Source organism: Strigops habroptila, chromosome Z (genome assembly GCF_004027225.2).
Source record: "Strigops habroptila isolate Jane chromosome Z, bStrHab1.2.pri, whole genome shotgun sequence".
NCBI classification, from domain to species: Eukaryota; Metazoa; Chordata; class Aves; order Psittaciformes; family Psittacidae; genus Strigops; species Strigops habroptila.
In genome coordinates, this window is record NC_044302.2 from 28729627 (window position 1) to 28749061 (window position 19435).

The 19435-nt window shown below is 37.0% G+C and overlaps 1 protein-coding gene across 2 annotated transcripts in view; it reads left to right on the forward strand.

Moving 5' to 3' along the window:
• Nucleotides 1-19435, forward strand: part of EDIL3 (EGF like repeats and discoidin domains 3) — a 261821-nt gene that overhangs the window by 87561 nt on the left and 154825 nt on the right. The window contains exon 3 of one of the 2 annotated variants that reach the window (XM_030469925.1): nt 18222-18251. The exons of the other annotated variant lie outside the window; for it this stretch is intronic. Within the exon in view, the coding sequence (XP_030325785.1) occupies nt 18222-18251 (30 nt within the window). The remainder of the gene's footprint in view (nt 1-18221; nt 18252-19435) is intronic. 2 annotated transcript variants of the gene reach the window in all.

The following is a 19435-nucleotide window of genomic DNA, read 5'->3' on the forward strand; positions in this document are numbered from 1 at the left end:
AAGACAAAAGATTTTTTTTCTTTTTCCTAAGTGCAGTGTGACTAATTTCTAGTATGTGTTTATTAAGCCTTTCAAAGTATGAACAATGGGAAACATGTTGAGGGAGTTATTGGAGACTATTAACGGAAGAAGAGGTATGAATGGTTTGTTTTGAAAAAAGAATAAAGGCGATATAATGACATGCATGTGAAATATGAACAAATAATGTGATAGAATGCCAAGTTTTGAAGATAATGTCTATATTCAAATTGTGAATTCTTTCTTCTTTTATTTTTTTTTTTCTTTTCTTTCTGTCTTTTCATTGACTTCTGTAATGTTAACCTTTAGGAACATTTGCAGACAGTGCCCTGGTCTCATTTCAAACCCAGTCTGAAACAGCTCCAGCTTCAAATGCATATTTAAGGCTAAATGAGTTGGCTATTTAGCCTTAATAGCTATTAATATTAGCTTATTAATATTAGCTTTATAGCGATATTTAGCTATTTAAACCATGAATGTGCTTTATAAAAAAACCCAAACAAGCAAACAAACAAACAAAAACCACCCATTGCAAGGCAATTTTTTGTTTGTGGGAGAGGTTCAATCCAGCCATATGAAAAAGGTGTTGCTATGGAACCTCAGGCAAAGAGAGCACTGCATATCCAGTGAGAGAAAATGGAGGGTACAGAGGCTGAGACTAACCAAACCAACCAATTCTCAAATGTTAGGAATCCTACATGCAAATGTTTCTTATCTTCAAGTTTGATTTCACCAGGAAGAAGGCGCATGCATGTGTTAAACTGGACTGTTTCAGCTACAGGTTATGTGGAGAAGTGATTCAGAGCAGCCCTGTGGAGAAGGACTTGGGGGTGTTGGTCAGTGAGAAACTGAACATGACCCGACTTCGGTGTACACTCGCAGCCCAGAAAACAACCATATCCTGGCCTGCATCAAAAGAAGCATGACAAGCAGGTCGAAGGAGGTGATCCTGCCCCTCTACTCTGCTCTCGTGAGACCTCACTTGTAGCACTGTGTGCAGTTCTGATGTCCTCAACATAAAAAGGACATGGAACTGTTGGAGCAAGCCCAGAGGAGGCCACGATGATGATAAGGGGCTGGAGCACCTCCTCTATAAAGACAGGCTGAGAAAGTTGTGGCTGTTCAGCCTGGAGAAGAGAAGCTGCGTGGAGAGCTCATAGCAGCCTTCCAGTATCTGAAGGGGGCCTACAAGGATGCTGGAGAGGGACTCTTCATCAGGGACTGTAGCGACAGGAGAAGGGGTAATGGGTTTAAACTTAAACAGTGGCAGTTCAGGATAGATATAAGGAAGTTCTTTACTGTGAGGGTGGTGAGGCACTAGAACATGTTGCCCAAAGAAGTGGTAAATGTCCGTCCCTGGCAGTGTTCAAGGCCAGGCTGCGTAGAGCCTTGGGCAACATGTGAGGTGTTGCTGCCCATGGCAGGGCGTTTGGAACTAGATGATCTTAAGGTCCTTTCCAACCTTAACTATGCTATGATTCGATTCTGTGATTCTATGATTCTATGAAATCCTTGTATTCCTTGCTGTAACTCATAAAGGATTAAAGTTGTAAGCAAAATTAGCCTATCTTAGCTACTGAACTGGTCTTGTGGCCTCTGGCAGCTGAACACATTGTCCCATTTCATGAGAAATGACAGAAGAGAGACACTTTGTGGTTGCACTTGGGAGGCCAAAGAAAGTGTCTGCAAAGTTACTGAGGTGCAACATCCAAATGCTGTTTCCTATTGAGTGTTTCGCTAGTGAGTGTCACCAAGTTTTTTCACCAAGATGTGGTGAAAGTTATGGGCTTTGACAGTGTGTCAGAAGGACAAAGACAGAGACCTGTTGATCCCAGAAATGGCATGCCATGAGATGCAATGAAAGGTTAGTGCCAAGAAGGGGTGCACCTAAGGAAAAGGTAATACATTATTAGAAATGTACCAGAAGAGGAGAACTGTGATATTTTCTGTTCAGTTCTTCTCCAACATTATAGTAACATATGCATTCATTAAAAAATGCTTGTTTCTTAGTTTATTCACTTGTTGCAGTGCTAAGAGGTTTTGGAAGGGTGTAAGTTCAGTTCCAAGATGTTCATGCACAAACCAGTAGGTTGCATTTTATCAAGGTGAAAATCAGATTCTCAGTGAGAATAAATACTGATATTTGTACAGTGCATACAAATATCAGTATTTTGGGGATCAGTGTAGTATATATATTTGTCTAATTATTGATGTTACTTAAAAGGCATCATAAAACCCAAACCACATCATCTTCAGATACTGAAAACCACTTTTTGTGTTTAGTTCTGCACATAAACCCCCTGTTTTCATGGTAGATGAGTCCTTCCACTACCTTCTGCTGTTGAGATAGTATAAACTAATAACATTCCTACTGTGGCAAAGAGCATTATCATCATTAGTAGGGATCGTTAGCTACATGGATATACCTGAGCAAAGGTCCTGAGAAGTTGTTGCAGCCTTATGTTTCTCCATGTGTGAGGTGGAGGACAGTAAGGCTTTGAAATGATACAGAGACATGCCAACGTATTTAAGTACAAATGTACTCTAGCTGAGAGAGAGAGAAGTATGTCTTGATTAGACATTTGTATTACTTTCATCTCTTTCTTAGTCAGGTCAACTTTTTAATCGTGAGTTACATTATTCGTTATGAACAATCTAATGAGGCTGGAATTTAGTCCTCTATGATTAATTTTTGCAGATAGGAAAACTGCGTTGTTGATTTATTCAAAAATATGACTGAATGGGCTATAATTTATAAGGAGAACTATAATGGTCGTAAAAAGAAAATATTTAATTTCAGCTTCTGCTTTTCCTGGCATGAAATAAGAAACATCTGCAGAAGTCGTTAGCTCATAGCCAAACAATACATTAGCCTAAGTCATCAACAAAAGTAAGCAGTGGATTAACTTCGTCTTCACTAGTGGTGTCATTGGGATCAGTCTTAGTTATATTGAAACAACAGACCTTGATCAATGCAGAATAAACAAAGCAATTAAATATATCAATCTGAATGTGAGTTGTGGATACTTCTAAAATATTGGTATGTTCATCACTCGTGCTCTCAGGGTGGAAGAAGGGACCTGAGTACTTTCAAAGAATCAGCAATCCAAAATTAAATAGAATAATTATGTTTCAAGTACTGCAACTGAATATATGAATTTCCAAAGACCATGAAATAAAGTTTCCTAAAATAAGGAATATGAATATTAAACTAGCAGGCTATGAGTCTTGATACCATTTAGAATTGGAATGTGTTAAGCATTTCTTTCCTGGATCTTTCAGTTAAATACAGAAAGAATTAAATTACACAGTTCTTGTCTGGCCTTGCTGAAATCAAACTGATAGCAATACTTTTAGAGAAATATCTGACCCTTGTTTAGAAAAAGAAGTGTTAAAACTGCAATAATCGGCTTAATCAGAATTTAATTAAATGATAATTTTTTTTATAATTCATTATGCCACTGAATTTGATTTCATACTTTATAACAAACAGTATTGTATCCGTGTTTCTCAGGAGCCATGAGCATTCAAAAATAGTCTATTGTAGCTCCACTGTTCTTCTTTGACTTGTCATCCCTAAATCACAGCCCTGTTTGTTGCCTACCATTTGCCTTCCTTTGCAAAGTTTTCTTGTCTACTTCAGCTCTGTAGGGCTGATTGTCCTGTGAAACGTGATGTTACCAAGTGCTTTTGGCCCACCTAAGCAGAAAACTACATTTTCTGTGCTGAAATCCCTTAGTTTGGTGGGACAGGCACTCCTGGAATCTGCTGGTTGACTGGGAAAGGAGATAGGACTTGAGGGTATGACTTAAAAAATTTAGTTCTTTTGTACTTTTATAGTCTTCACTACTGTATTTGCATAGGAAAGAGACAATTTAGCTTTACAAACACAGCATTTTTTTCATGTTATTACCCAGAGTGTGGAACACGGAACACAGCAGCCTGTCTGGTGAGAATTAAAGCAGCAAAGAAAATGTTATTACTAGAAAACCAGAGTGACACATAATGACAACAGCCTACCTGGTGAGAACAAAGTGATGAAGGGAGCTTGATTAAAAGGAATTATAACAGTTTAGCAAAGCAGCTGTAGTAGCACAAGAGAAGGGGAAGGAACTGTTTCCACAGTTCAGGGGAGACTTCAGGAAAAATGAGTTTTGCTGAGTACTAAATAGCATGTGTAATCTGTAGAACTATGTCATCTGTAGGACTACACATTTACACTATTTAGCAGTACAGAAAGGAACGGAGAACCTGGAGAAGGGTCCTCAAACCCTTTGTCAGGGCAGAATGGTGACAGAGAAGCTGAGAATACAGGTGCCGTGCTTCAGGGAACGTAGGAAAATGCGCTTAGTTTATGGGATTGTAAGGTAAACAAAATCATGATGCACAATTTGTGTAACTGTGCTTACAAAAGAGTACATTTAGTAACTGATGATTTGAACATTTTCCAAAGAACTGAAGAGTATTCACAGTACTTTTTTTTTTTTTTTTTCCCCCCTGAGGATTCTTCAGCGTTTGGACCAGAACAGACCATTAAAAAATACAGTATGACCTCCTATATATCGTGGTGTGTCATCACACCCAAATATTGTGGCATGAAGTCCAAAGAGTCAGACTAAAGCTTTTCTCAGGAAGCTTTCAAATGTAATAGACACAGAAAGAAGAGTGGCTTTTAGATTATGGAATTTGATGAGGTGAGAGAAACCCAATTGGTGTAGCTGGCAGTCTCTCCTCTAATAGTAGCTGGAAAATGCCATTGTTTTGATTATGCATATTTCAGGGTATTTTTTTTTCCTGACCATTTACTTGACTGCCATTGTAGTACAATATATAGTTACGTCTTCAGTATCAGATTTATTTTCTATATGTAAATAGTGGTCAGGTGCTTCCCTGTGTTTCCATCACCCGAGTAACTGAACTTTCTGACTCGTATTTCTGATTATTTCCAGTGTTTCTTGTTCTGGTAACATTTCTTTGATATTTTCAAGTCTTTGCTGAAATGTGGACACAAGAACTGGGTACTTTAATCCTAATCTGTTTAAGCAGTGTTATAAGCAGTGTTATAAGAAGAATCAAACTATTTTTTTTTTTTTAATTTATTTTTCTTTATATCCAGGAGTCTTATTTACTGTAATATTTACTCCTAATATTAAAAAGGATTGGGTGAGGTTATGGAAAATGGACTGTATGACACACAGCAAAATAATTGTTTGATCAGTGGATAAATACAGATTGCTGATGAGAAAGGATGGAGCAAGGAAAGATACTAATCTGACATGCAGTCATACAGCAGAATCATTGTCATATAGGCAACTGCAATACAGCAAGCTGTACAAGGCAGAGTATAGTATTAGCAGTGGTCCTGACTTGAAAGAGGAGGAGGGTGAGGGTGTGTACATTTAAACAACATGTAAGGTTGTTTAATTCAGTGTGATGAGCACACAGAATGAAGCTGAATATAGAAATAGTTTCTTATAAATATTCCAGTAATAATGTTGATGAGTGAAAGGATGCGAAGTATGAAACCCCATAATGTTTTGAAATACACCAAAACTGATCAGCATTTTAGTGTCAGGGATAAGCTGAGGGTTTTGCTTTTTACCCTGGACAACTACAGTAGTTATTTAAAAACAAATATTAGTACTGCCTGTTATCTAACATAGTGTGCCTTGAACAAAACTGGATGGGAAACAGTAAGTTCTTCTGGATTGTTCTGACCATCTTCAACACATTTTTGGAAAGTGTGTCCTGAACATGGACTCTCTGTGAGTCCAGATGTATCCTAGGTTGACGTAACATCAAGTACAACTGGCATTATGGCAATAGCATTCTTACTGAATAGATAATGGAAAAAACAACCTATGGTAATGATATGACTTGGTGGCAACCTATAAAGGTAATTTTACTACAGAGCAGTAGGTGACAGTCTCATACTTGAAAAAGGTGGTGCAGACCAGAGAACATGTATAGGATATTCTTTAGAAAGGCTTATGAGAAACTTGGTCATCCTCACATCTTGTTCAGGAGACCTGGGGAATGAACAAACTAAACAACTAGTGCCCCTAGCATCATAAGTTGGAAGCAAAACCCCAAACCACAATGGTAATCCAAATGATTTGAGATATTCATGGAATATCATGCTTGAAGATGTACACAGCGTACAGGAAAAAATGAAACAAGGAAGTTTATGTTAAGTAAAAAAAAAGTAATTGATTTGCAAGATTTCTATCAGCAGTGTTTTTGAAAAGCAATTTGGACTTTAAGAATAAAGTGAAAAACCCAACATCCCTATTGTCATTATGCAGTGCAGAACAAACTATATGGAAAACAGACAAGACGTACCCTTTAAAGGCTTCAAGATGAGGCAAAAGGACTTTTAGAAGATGAAGGAGATGTAACATGTTTTGATTGCTCGTGTTCAGTTTACTGTTCAATTGTTATGGATAACATGAATTTACCATTAGCATGTTTCCTCTTTAATGTTATTAGGAAACAAACAACATCTGCAGTTCCTTAGTTTTTACCAAGTTGCTCTATCCACCGAAGTGATTGTCATTTTTTAAGTTGCCTGATAAATCAGGTATCAGACTACCTGAAGGAAAAGATGGCTCATTAAGTTGGGTTGTCTTGAGGAGCACAGAATCTGCCAGTATAAAAAATAAATAAAGAAAAAAATAATCACTCTCCTGTTATCCGATTGACCACCTTGATCCACCACAACTATACACCTGTGAAACTGCTGACCTTCCTGGGTTTGTGATGCCATGTGTGGAGTGAAGGCTGAAGTTTTTTGCACTATAATGTATTCTGGAAAACAGCTAGAACCTCATGAAGCTCCTCACTCATTGAGGTGTGCATTTGTCATGGCAAAATGGTAGCAAAATTTACATGATCACTTTCTGCTGGGAAAGTTTGACCTAATTACAGAGGAATTAATTAGCCTGGAGTTGTAAGCTTAGATTTTTTTCTGGCTAGACTAAACTCCACTGATTTCAGTGAAAGTTCTACCTGCATTGTACAGGTCTGAATTGTCCCTTATTGATGTGTGGGGCCATTTAAAAAATTCTCAAAATGCAAGATAGTACAGTAATAGAAGCACAGCCAGTGGAAGGTAATACAAATGTGTATTTGATTGATTTATTCCACATTTATAAAATGGATCTCTTGTAAAGACCTTTGTGTGATGCAAAGAAACAATAGTAAGATGCATAAGTGAAGGAAATTCAGTGAAATATTGACTGTTTGGACTGGAGATAGCAACTGGATATTTTGATCTATCAGCCGACAGCAGGAAGGCATGTATGTATGTATGTATATACATGTGTGTGTAATTTTTTTGCATATATAATGTGTCATTTTGTCCTTTTAATGCAGAGTCATGGCTAAAATTCACTAGGTTAAAACATGGAATATCTATGAAGCTGAAAAATTTGCTCACCAGATGAATATTTCATGACCACTATCTTTTTTCTTGTCTGTTTCTTGAGTATGTCCTGTATTTAGTCATAATAATCTTTGATGTAGAAACTTCTCGTAGAATGCAGTACATAGTAATTAACATAGACTTTAAAATACATGATTTAATTTAAAATTTAATATTCTAACAAATTTCTTTAAGAGATTTGTTTTCTGCTTGGTGAAGTGATCATAAAATTCCTAGTGAAAAAAAGGAGCTAGAGGGGAAAAAAATTAGTTTTGTTTGGTAAAATATTGCAGGATTCTTTTTGGCCTTTTAGTTAGGTCAGTGAAGTTATTTCAAGTTTACTTTGTTAATTAGGTACTGGTATTAGATAACGTTTCGTGTTGACATTAATGATTCTGTGTAAAGCTGAGCAATTGTCAGTGCATCCAAGCTTCATCTGTTAGCATTATGGGCATTTAGATTGCCCGTCTTTAAAACCTGAACTTTTTTCTGGATGAATATTAGCTGGAAAATGCCATGGGGACCATGCAAATGATTCATGAATGTGGGTTAAATTCAGAAGGAATATTTTACTTTAAAAACTAACACCTATATTTTTGACCTAAAAACTCATAGAAGAAGGTTTGACCTAAAAACTTGGGAAAATAATAATGAAAATATATTAATGAATTTAATTTATTTTTGTGAAACAATGTTTATTGATATCTCTTTTTGAAAAATTTAAAAAATATTCTGCGTGTTTTAAAATTGTTAGGTTTTTATTTTTGTCTTTTAAAAGGGTTGAAATTAAGATGAGGTATTGCACTAGAAGTGTGAAAGTTTTAGGATCACCCAAATATAAAATTTTTCACTTCTGCTTAATATATACTAACAGGTTTTCATTAGGTGGGAATATAAAAAAAAAAAAACAAACCACAAAACCAACAAACAACAAAAGATTATTCTCCAGGTTCTGTCCTGAAGAAAGCAACTAGTGATGGAGAAGACAAGCTAGTAATTTCTTTTTCCTTTGCGCACTTAACTGTAAAGAAAATCAATCACATTCTACTCAAGTTTTTCTCTGTTGTTCCTCTGTGTTATGTATGTATCTGCCAGTCATCTTCCCAGATCCCCAGAAATGTACACTTAGAGCATTTGAATGTATTTACCTTGAGCAGTAGAGATGGAGACTATGGAAGCTGTAGGGATTTTTCCATCACTGTCATTGTAGTTAGTCCTTTAAATGTAATGTATTTTAATAATGATGGTATGACAGTCAACATGTCATGAAATGCATGTTGGATCACTATTTAAAGAGATATTGCAAGGTGGGAAATACTTGGAGGAAAAAATTGAGTAACTGTAGAAATACATTTTGTTTCTCTCCCATTGCAAAGCCCTTCTGTTAATTGTTCTTTAAATGCATTGTGATTCACGGAATCACAGCAGGGTTGAGATGTAAAGGGACTTCTGGAGGTCCTCTGCTCCAATCCCACCTTATCAAGCAAGGCCACCTAGATCTGGTTGCCCAGGACCTTGTCAAGATGGCTTTTGGGTAACTCCAAGGAGGGAGACTCCACAGCATCTCTGGTCCTGTAAGACAAATATAAAAAAGGTTACACGTTGTCCAGTGTCTGTAATCTAGAATGGTGAGCACTCTGACAGCCCAAACATAAGTGCCACATCAGCAGATAAGAGTTAAGATTACAGGTCTTGTACTCACTAGTTCAGACCACCATACAGCAGTCTGTGCATCCTGCATTTTTGTATGCCTTTTTAAGGAAGAACGCAAAGCATTACTGAATCCAGAAACAAGCATCAAAGTGTTGATTTATGTTATTCTGACCTGAACCAACCAAGTAAAAAGCATTTGCAACATCTCAAGTGCCAAGGAGAACAGATTATATGTATAATAATCCTCATTTTTGTGATGGGCTGTGGCGTGCAATGAAGATGTGGGCATGTAGAAGTGCTTTAGACTCCATCAAACATGAAGTGGAGGGGGGTAATGCAAGGAGAGGTTTTGCCATCTGTTTGCAGCGCAGAAGAGGGGAAATCAAAAGAGATGAAGGACCGATTTTCAACACAGTTCACCAGAGCCCGACAGCTCTTATTTGTCACAGCAGGAGGTGCTGGTTGGGATTGCTTTTGAAATGCAGCCACTGGAGAGGGTGCTGAGCATCCTCTGAAAGAAAACACAGAACTCTGCTTCAGATGGAAAGCGAGCAGAAAATGAGTAAATCTGCTTTTAGGAGCGTATGGGAAAGTAGAACTCAGGTGGGTTTCAGAAAATCCATGTACCTGGGATGTAAAAAAAAAATCATAAAAAAACCCCTAGCAGCTCAAAATCAATAGGCCTAACTCCTACACTAATGAATACTGAGAGGTGTGGAGGAGCACCAGTGCTGGCTGATGGCTGCTGTGAAGATGCTTCTTACAAGGGCGAATTTCTAGAAGCTGATAAACTTTTGACGTCTAGCGGCTTTATTGATTAAGAGAAAAGAAAAATCAAAGTAAGTGATCTTCACTTGCTCATGAGAAAAAGCCTTGACTACTCACGTTTTAATAATTTTCTGAAAAATTAAAATAGTATACCAATGACAAATAAAGGGGAAAACTATAGAATTTCTGGGAATAAAGAAATGTCTCTCCAGGTGTATTTTTTTACCTCATATTACAGCGTTCTCTCTTTGCCTTGTTTCGCTGCATATAGCAAAGTGACATGTTAATGTCAGAGAGAGAGAGAAAAAACATCTGGTTTTACACTTACATTTAAGCATGTTTCTCCTTTGGCATTTCTGTTCGTTGAAATACAGTTGCCAGCAGAGAACTTCATGTGCTCAGTAAAACTAGTCTAGGTCACAGTAATTTGCTCAATCTGCGCCAGGTTTAAAGTAAAGCTTCTTTGTCACTCATATTTTAGGGCAGAACAATGTGTTCAATTTGAAATGATCCAGCTTCAATATGGCCTCTGTAGATACCATTAGATAAGTTCATATTTTTTAGAGCAGTGTTTTATTGAAGCTGGAGATTGACTGTTTTTCCACAGTCTATATCATACATATTTTTCAACGTATATTTTTCAATATTAAACAATAATGGATTCAGATATGTTTAGATATTTATTCCGGTTATACTGAAGTTAAATATAAAGCCAGTCTTAGCTACAAAGGTAATAGGATCCTCTTTTATTTCTGCCCAGTCAAAGAAGTTAGAAGTGAATACTAGTATGTCAACCATTCCTTAAGCAGCATGTTCTAGTCTCCAAAATTTACCTGGGCAATGAAAATGCTTTTTTATTAAGTTAGAAATACACACTTTGCCTTTCTTGCACCAGGACTCAACGTCTTCTTTTTTCTATACCTGTCTTCATGCCATGTAGCTTTATAGTGGGGTATTTCCTATTCTGAAGTTACTAAAAAATTATTAAAAACACATACCAGGCTAAAGCAATGTGTCTCCGTGCATGAGACTCCTCTTATGCCACATCCTTCATTTTAGCTGCCATCTGCTCCTTTGAATTCTCCTCTTGGCACATTATACAATTTACAGATCAAATTTTCCATGATGAAGATTGTGTTGCATGAAAATTCTCTTAGTAAAGCAGTATGCTGCCCCTGAGTCAGGCTGAAAAGAGTACTGTAAACTTGGATTTAAAAAAAAAAACACAAAAATTCTTCTGCAGGGACCAAGCAAGGTGTTTGAACTGAGAATTATATGCCCCTGATCCCTATGCATTTTTGCTTAAAATGTTGCAGAGTATTTTCTATGAAACAATGACTATTAAATACTTTTCATTTTGTCTTCATGCAATCTAAAGACTTTTCATATGATGATAAAACTGTTGCCTGTTTATTGGTTTATAAAGCTTCATTCCCTAGAAAGGTTAGCAGAACAGTCTTTGCAACTGGCATATTAGAGTATTTGCCAAAACCCACAAAGTATTTGCGAAACCTGCAGGATACATATTTATATTTGAAATTTCAGGGTTTGAAAGTTGTTGGGTTTTCCTGTGTGTTTATTGAACTTCCTACTATGTATTTCAGTAAGGCAAGCTGGTCAATCTGGATGTAATTTGCTGGCAGCAGACTGGCTGAGAACCCAGAGGTTAGTCTGGGATAAGAAAATGGCACAATAGCGTTGCAGAAAATTAATTCATTGAAGTTGGTATCTGCTATTACTGGACCATGTAGAGCTGGGGTTTATTTGTCTTAATTGCTGTTTTCTGTTCTGTTTTGAGCAGTTTTCGTTGTCTTTTGAATCTTTTCCCACTCTATTGGATGTTGGATATTGGATATCGTTAAGAAGCATGGTAGTAATTTTAGCTTCTTATTTCTGGCAGAAAATTTGGTGAAGCTCAGACCCTGTTCAGCCTTATCTCAGTCCCACTTTGTTTCAGCCTGAATTTTTATACCTTGGAGAAAGCCTTGCTCTCTCCTCTCTTGTCCAGAGAGCAAGTGCCAGGATTTTCCCAGCTTTGAGCAAACTGTTCTTCAAAAGCAGGTCAAAATACCCACTTAGTCAGCCTCCGACATCTGCGGGTTGAGATGAAACACGTTTTCAGCCCATAATACAAACGAATGGTGTACCTGGCATGGCACCCAGGTAGCTTGGTCTTGACCTGGATCAAGTACTGGGTGCACATCTGCAGTGGGAGAGCTAATCCAGCTTCCTGTTCAAGTTCAAAACCAGACTCAAACACAATGAGCATGTGAGTGGAGTTTTACTGTGGGTTGTGTTTGACTTCCCCCCCCCCCCCCCCCGAGGGAAATTATCCATAAAATAAAAACTATTATCATTATTACTTTGCAGCGTAATATATATTGTTATTTTAAAATTCTCCATTTACATAGGAGTAGCTGCTCAAATTTCCCTTGAAACACACAAAACAAAGCTTCAGGCAAGTGACTGAAATATGAAAATATTAAATTGTTTAGCTTGGAAGGTGAAGCTTACTGCATGTAACTATGGGGATATCCTGCATAGATTTTTGCATCCATAAGTGTAACAGACACTAGCAGGTACCCACTTAACCATAACTGTACTTTGTAGCATTTTTTAGTATTTAATTTTAAGGTTATACATTTGGATGTTGGAGAATGCTGTTTGAAATTTAAAGCAAAGACTACTGTACACTGAATTACAGTCTTAGTCACTTAGCTATCTGAGTACGCTTAGCTTGCTACAAAAAAGTGCTAGGATATTTTCTGATTACATTTTCTGCTCTTTTGGAACACGCACATCTTCTCAAAACTGCTTATGGCAGCATGTGTGCGTGTGCAAGTAAAACTGTGTGGTATTTCAAGTCATAACGGACTACTGGTTTCAGAATTACAGCTTAAAGTATTGTTGTGCCTTTGGCAGCACTTGAAACCTTGGCAAGAACTGCAGCAGACTAAGAACTGAATAATTTGTTTTAAAACTAAATCTTTTTACACTGTTTTTCTTAAGAAGAACATCCTGCATGCCAAATACTGGGCTCAAGGGGCACTCCACTGACTGCCTTGTTCTAGAGAGTTGTAAATGTGAAGGCACTAACCATAAAAGTAATTATCTAATCTTGTCTTTTGCAAAATGTGTAATTTCACCTAAATAGATCTTTTATTTCATATTTAAACATGTTGTCATTCAGCACCAGCCCTGATCCTTAGGGGGGGGAAAAAAAAAAGACGACTAGTGAGACTGAATTAAATTAATTAGCCACATTTATTGGCATTTCTAACATTGTCATTTTAAGACACTAGCATTCTGGACTTCGGTAATACCTGAAATTTTGCTCTGATACCAACTTCTGGTTAGAATTTTTTTTCTTGAAATAAAATAAGGGAAGAAAAAGTAAGTTTTTTATAGGCTTCATGTTCTTAAGTGGATATAAACCAAAGAAGAGTGGTTTCCTGGTTAATGACTTTGTTTTCCATTTAACATCTGTCATCCAAGCAGATTTTTATCAGTTCATAGTGAGTTGATATGTTGATATTCTCTGATATGCACTAGTGAGTTGCCCAGTGTCTTCCTTCTTGTTTTGTTTTTGGTGGGTTTTTAATTTATTTTTTCAAGACTGGCTGCAGACACAACTTAGCTGAGGCTAGAAGGAGGCACTGCTATTCCCAGGGGCCTGTAAATGGTGGTGTAAATGGGCCTGTAAGTGTGCTGGTATCGCAGTACTACAGTTACAATTAAACACACTAACAGAACAAACCTGACCTCACTGTACAACTGTGAGATAAAAACCTCTATATATGATAGATGTATCTTTGACCAACTGGCATAAAAGGTGCATTTTCCATATTCATCAGATTCATGCATCTTGAAAACAATCTGTTTTTCTTAGGGTTTATTCCTCCTCTTGATAGCTAGGGACAACAATAATTTTTATCAGTTGTTGCAGCCAGTTGAGTTGGTTGAGTTAGTTGTAAGGAGCTGGTGACACAGCGTTAATCATCTGAGCTGTGGCTTGGAGGTTTCTTTAGCACATTTAACCTGACAGAGTGAGACAGGGCAAGGTTGAATGCGAGGGGGCCTTTGGTGGAAACAAGGTTTGATTCAGCCCTCTGCTTGGTGATAGCTTGCCTCATCAGTCATGCCAATAGTGGCCAAAGGGCCATGCTGGGAACCAAAGATTGAGCCAGTTTATTGAAAAATAAGCTGAATTCTGTCCAATGGGTAGTAGGTGAAAAGACAGACTTCCTAAGCAGATATTTTCAATTAAAGATCTATAGCATGAAAATCGCATTCTTAATGACTGATGCTGAGTTTTTGGGAAGTCAGTCTTTGTAGCATGCAGGTCCTCTGAGATGAGATTTGATGCTGAGCAGAATATAATTTATTTTTGACGTATTCAGAAAAATGTTATCTGCTCTTGGATTCTCCTGTTCACAAGTGGTTCATTTGGATGATTTTATAGAGCTCTTGCATAGCCTTTTCATTAGAGATAATGCCATATATTTAAGCTTGTTCCTTATAAAAGAGTCTTACATTTTATTTGAGTGTTAAGGAAAATGTATTTCACATTTATATAAAAGTAAAACATGCCTTAATATAAACACAAAACTAATGTTTCACTGAATCTGCCTGCCTTAGGTTATCCGTGCTTCAAAGGTCAGAATAGGTATTCATATACTATCCAAGCATTGCCTTCTTACGTTATCTCTCTTAAGCTAATATCTTGGACAATATGTATCCTGGACTATGCTTTCCAAAACTGCCCATGTCTTGGGTTTTTTCCCCACTAATGTCACACAGCATTGTTCACCTCCAAGGAAAACATTATTAAGTTTTCCCAAGTGAATATCAGGTTTTTCTCTAAGAAGATAAAAACTAATGTTTGTGCTGCCATATGTCTTCTTATATTTTGTCAATGATACATTAAAAGGGGTAGAAAAATGGTCTTGAAAATGCTTTAAAGCTGCAGAGCAGTTTACAGTTTAAGGTTATGCAGTGCTGTTATCAGATCATGACTTGGGGATGTTTGTGACTGTCTGGGAGGCTTTTTTGTCAAATACCTGGCTCCTCTGTGCAAGTCTCACCAGTCTGGAGTCAGAATGAGAAAGTCAGGCTGATGGTAAACTGCCATGCAATGTAGTGAGTCACCAGCTTGTGCTAGCTCAGTTGAGAAAGGCAATTCCAGTTTATACCCTCTCAACCCCTCTGAAATAAGTGAAGAGTAAATTACAAATAATTGCTATGGAGATGAGTCACTGTGTAAATAGCTTTTTAAAATAACTCCAAGTTTTAAATCACTGCTGATGGAGAAAAAATGTGTAGGAAATTCTTGGTGTACATTTACTTAATGAGTGGAAAGCAGAGTGCTGACATTGCATTTGAGCCAGTATGATAAAGCAAAAATAGTTTATACTTTGTGCATTCAGTTGCTTTATTTTTAAACATGTTTTATCAAGCTATGGTGGATGAAGGAAGACCTGGCACATACAGCAAGAGATTAGGTTCATTTGATTTTTTTAAAAAGTTTGCATAAAGTATAAACAAATTCATAATTGCATTTTCATATTCATTTTTAATATGAATCTTTAATTTCTGTCCAGGGATAAGAAATACAGTATTGACAAGTAGAACTAGGTCTTTTACATTTTACAAAAGCAGTTCTCACTAACTCAAATTCAGACAAAAAATGAACGTAGTCTATTCCTGAAAGAGCCTAAATCAGCAATCAAATATTCAAAATTAATTAGATAAACATAAAACTAACATTATTGACATAGCTGTCTTTCAACTTGAATGATTCATTTCAGCTGAGCTTCATCTATCCTACTTTATTTAGGTGTGTACCTAAATGCAGAGTGGTCCCACTGGAACAACCATCAGAGTAATAACATGATCCAGTTGTAAATTGCTAATGCTGGTATTCATTCCAATAATTAAAGCTAAGGCTATTATTCAAATTGCAGTCAGAAAAAAAAAAAAAAAAAATTGTTCCTGGAATGAATATTCTTTGTATAATTGGACAATTTTGATAAACCAATCTCAATGTACAGTCAGTAGTACTTTTAATTATCTGTTGCTCAAGTAGCAAGCAGCATTTGAGCTTGGCAGTTAATAGAGATTTTGGCCATTTGTAAAATTTAATAATGACTCTTCTAACTAACCTTCATGTTCTGTTCTGTTGGTGTAGTCTTCTCTGCTACTGGTACTTTGAGAAACTACAACATGCTTGATTGACTTTGTTTCTCGTTTGTTTATTTCTGATTCCATTCTTAAGATTTAAATACTCGGTTTCTTTTTATGTGGAATTAACTGTCATGTTGTTATTGAACTAATGATGGATCTGATTAGTTAAATTTAAAAACAATAGGGTAGTATTTTCCCTTCTTCACTGCCTTGAAATTCTCTACTGTTACAAACACATTTTACTTAAATCCGGTAATTATACAGTAAAAGAACATGTTATTGTAAACTTTAAAAGCTTGGTGTGATCTCTATGTATATTCACCTCAAAATTGATCGATCTAGGTTCAAAACACACATCCAGACACTGAATGAGGACTTACAAAAGGAAGGGTTAGCCTGTTAAGTACCTTGTTTAGGCCATTTTAGATAATGCATTTCATAATGTGCCTTCTTAAGTGTTTGTCTGAACACGAAGTTATATAAATAAAAATCACCTATTTGCCTCAGGAAATTTTAGTTAGAGATAAGATGGTTGACTGATACTTCAAACAGTAATTCATTATTTTCTATTGATTGGATCTGACAGCCCCCAAAAGGACACCATACTACTCTGCAATTAGAAATAACTGATGTGTCCAGTGTTAATTGTCACATACAGTTACATATAGAATACTGTACTGAATTAATCAAGGTTTATACTTGGTCGCAAATGCAGTTGGTGTCTGACAAACTTTCACTAAGAAGAGGAAAGACCATCCTTTTGCTTCCCTAATTTCTCCCAGCATGATGCATGGAGTGATAGTTAAGGCAAAGAAGTCAACTCACCAAGCACTGATCTTTGAGAAAATGTTTGAAATCTTTATCCATGCCAAGTGCAAGCTCTGAAGCCAGCAGGGTGGGCCAATGTTTGCCATGGCTGTTAGGACTGTTGTTTGTATGTAACTGATTGGAACTGTTTGTATGGAACTGATTCTGCAAGAAATCAAACAGGAGCTTCAATTTCAGCTGGCGGAAGAGACTCCTTGAAAGAGAAAAAATAAAAGTATGGATACTTATGTTTAATGTCTTAAGAGGGCCTCTACATCACGTTTATGGAGAGTCCTCTAAGACTTCTAGATGCTTTCACAGTATCCAGGTGAGAAGCACTTCATAGCTGCATTTTTTGTCATTGGAAACTTTGGAAGACTGTGAGAAGACCATTTTTGTGATGCATGTGTATATAAAACATACTGACTACATGTAAAAGGTAAATCACTGATGCACCTTTGAAATACAGTTTTACTGTGAATACATCTGTTTCTTTCTTTTGAATGTACAGGTAATTCTGTCAGTGAGTACAGGTGATTCTTTTGAATGTACAGGTAATTCTGACCACTACAGTCAGTGGTGCTTTCTGGTGGTAACTTTCACCAAAAGAGAAAGGTTCTAGGATAAAGATATTTATTGTTTTCCTCAGACAGTAAATATCTGGAATAGAGAGTCCAATGGGCAACTGCCCCCACCCTAGTCCTACCCAAAACCAAACCCCCAAACTGCATTTTTCTCCTTAACTACTTTATTTCAGGATCATTAATTCATTACTGCCAGCACCAAGTTGGGAAGAAACTGAAGGGAACGGAAGGGGTGGAGGATGGAAGGCGGAGGAGGGGGAAATGTGTGGATCGTGCCTCTCATTAATTGCTAGTCAGCAGCTGGCTTAGCTGTGTCATCAGACAGCAGCCTTCATTAGTTAGCCAAATAACTGGGTCCAGCATTTGATTTTTTAGAAGGCTTTACCTTCAGAACAGCTCCTCTGTAGTACTGCAACAGATAGTTCTGGCTGTGAATTTGACTGCAGAGAAGTTGTCTGAAACTCCTCTGTTGGTCATTGTTATTGTAGTATTGGTCCTATCCTACAAGTTAAATTAGAGGGGAAGGTTAACAATGTAACATTATAAACGTAAGTGAAGATCCTGACTCTTTTTAGATCAGTTCTCCACTAAGACGAAGCATCTGTTACTCAAGTTCATCAAATTATATAAAGTTTTTCATGATGTCTTATTGCTTTTCTATTAAGAAAATGTAAATAACAATGACTGTATAGATTTCTTCATCTGTATTTCTCTCTCTCTCCTTTCTCTTCCCTTCCCTTTTCCTATCTTCACCTTCACCCTGTCCCCACCACCTTTTTGCACAGCGTCCATTGAAGAGGAACCAACTTCAGCAGGTAAGAATGATTGACAATTACATCTGCATTATGGTAATCATTTCTTGAGAACTACACTTTTTAAAGATAATTTTAGCCAGGTTTATTTTGTGTATAACACACCCTAAATAGCCATATCAGTGATAGGTTCTTGTCTCTTCTGTCTGCGTGTCTTCCTATTGTCTTTTCTTCCCTCAATTTGGAGTCAGTAGGAAATATAGTAGTATTCCACTAGTAGTTAAAAAATCTTTGCCACATGTTCCATCCTTTTTGCTTCTTGCTTCATTAAGCTGGCACACCAGGGTTCACACAACAAACCAGGACAAAAGCAATCAGGGAAATAAAAAAAATGTGTTTGTGCTAGTTCTTTATCTGTCTTTGTGCTGATGAAGCTCAACCATCTGCATGACCCCCAGAACTAGCATCCACAAAGACAGTGCAGCCTCAGAACAGCAGTGAAGGAAAAGAAGGATAGTGGGTGCAGAAGCATCTGGCTCAAAGAAAACATACTACAAATTATGGCCTGGATATCTGGTCAGTGAACTTTTATTTCCATTGACAGGCTGCCAAGTAGTGAGAATGGTTAGCAACACAGTCATAAAAATTAGTTTAGGAGCTTCCCAGGAGATACAAACATGTAGTGTTTATTCTATTGCGAAGATTAACTATTTCTAATTAATTGGCAATCTATTAGCTTGGGAGTATTTAAGAAGAAAAAGACAATGTGCCAAAGAAGAATGGCACTAAACAGCTTAGCATATTTGAAATGGCATTGAGTTGTATAAACTCAGTGAGCTAAAACAGCAAATAAATAGGGAGTCGCTTTACAGTGGCTTGTTAAAAGAAGTAAAGGGCTCCAGAGGACCAGAGGAGAAAAGGTAGGGAAAGTGGACAAAGAAAGGAAGATAGCAAGGAAGGATTGAACATTGTTTACAACACTAACCTACAGCAATATAAATTATTAGGGTACAGTGGAGAGTAATAAATGAAAGGACAGAGAACAAAGCTGAAAGTAGAATGTAAGGGAGGGAGAATGGCTGAGACTATCACTGAATAGAGAAAGAAGCAAAAGTGAGCTTTTAACATGAAAATAGTAGCGGAATGGGCAGAAAGCATGACTGAGATGAGAAAAAGCACTGTGAAACAGAGAAAGGAAGAGTTTGGGAAAGAACTGTAGAATACTAGCAGGCCTATGAGGAGTATAT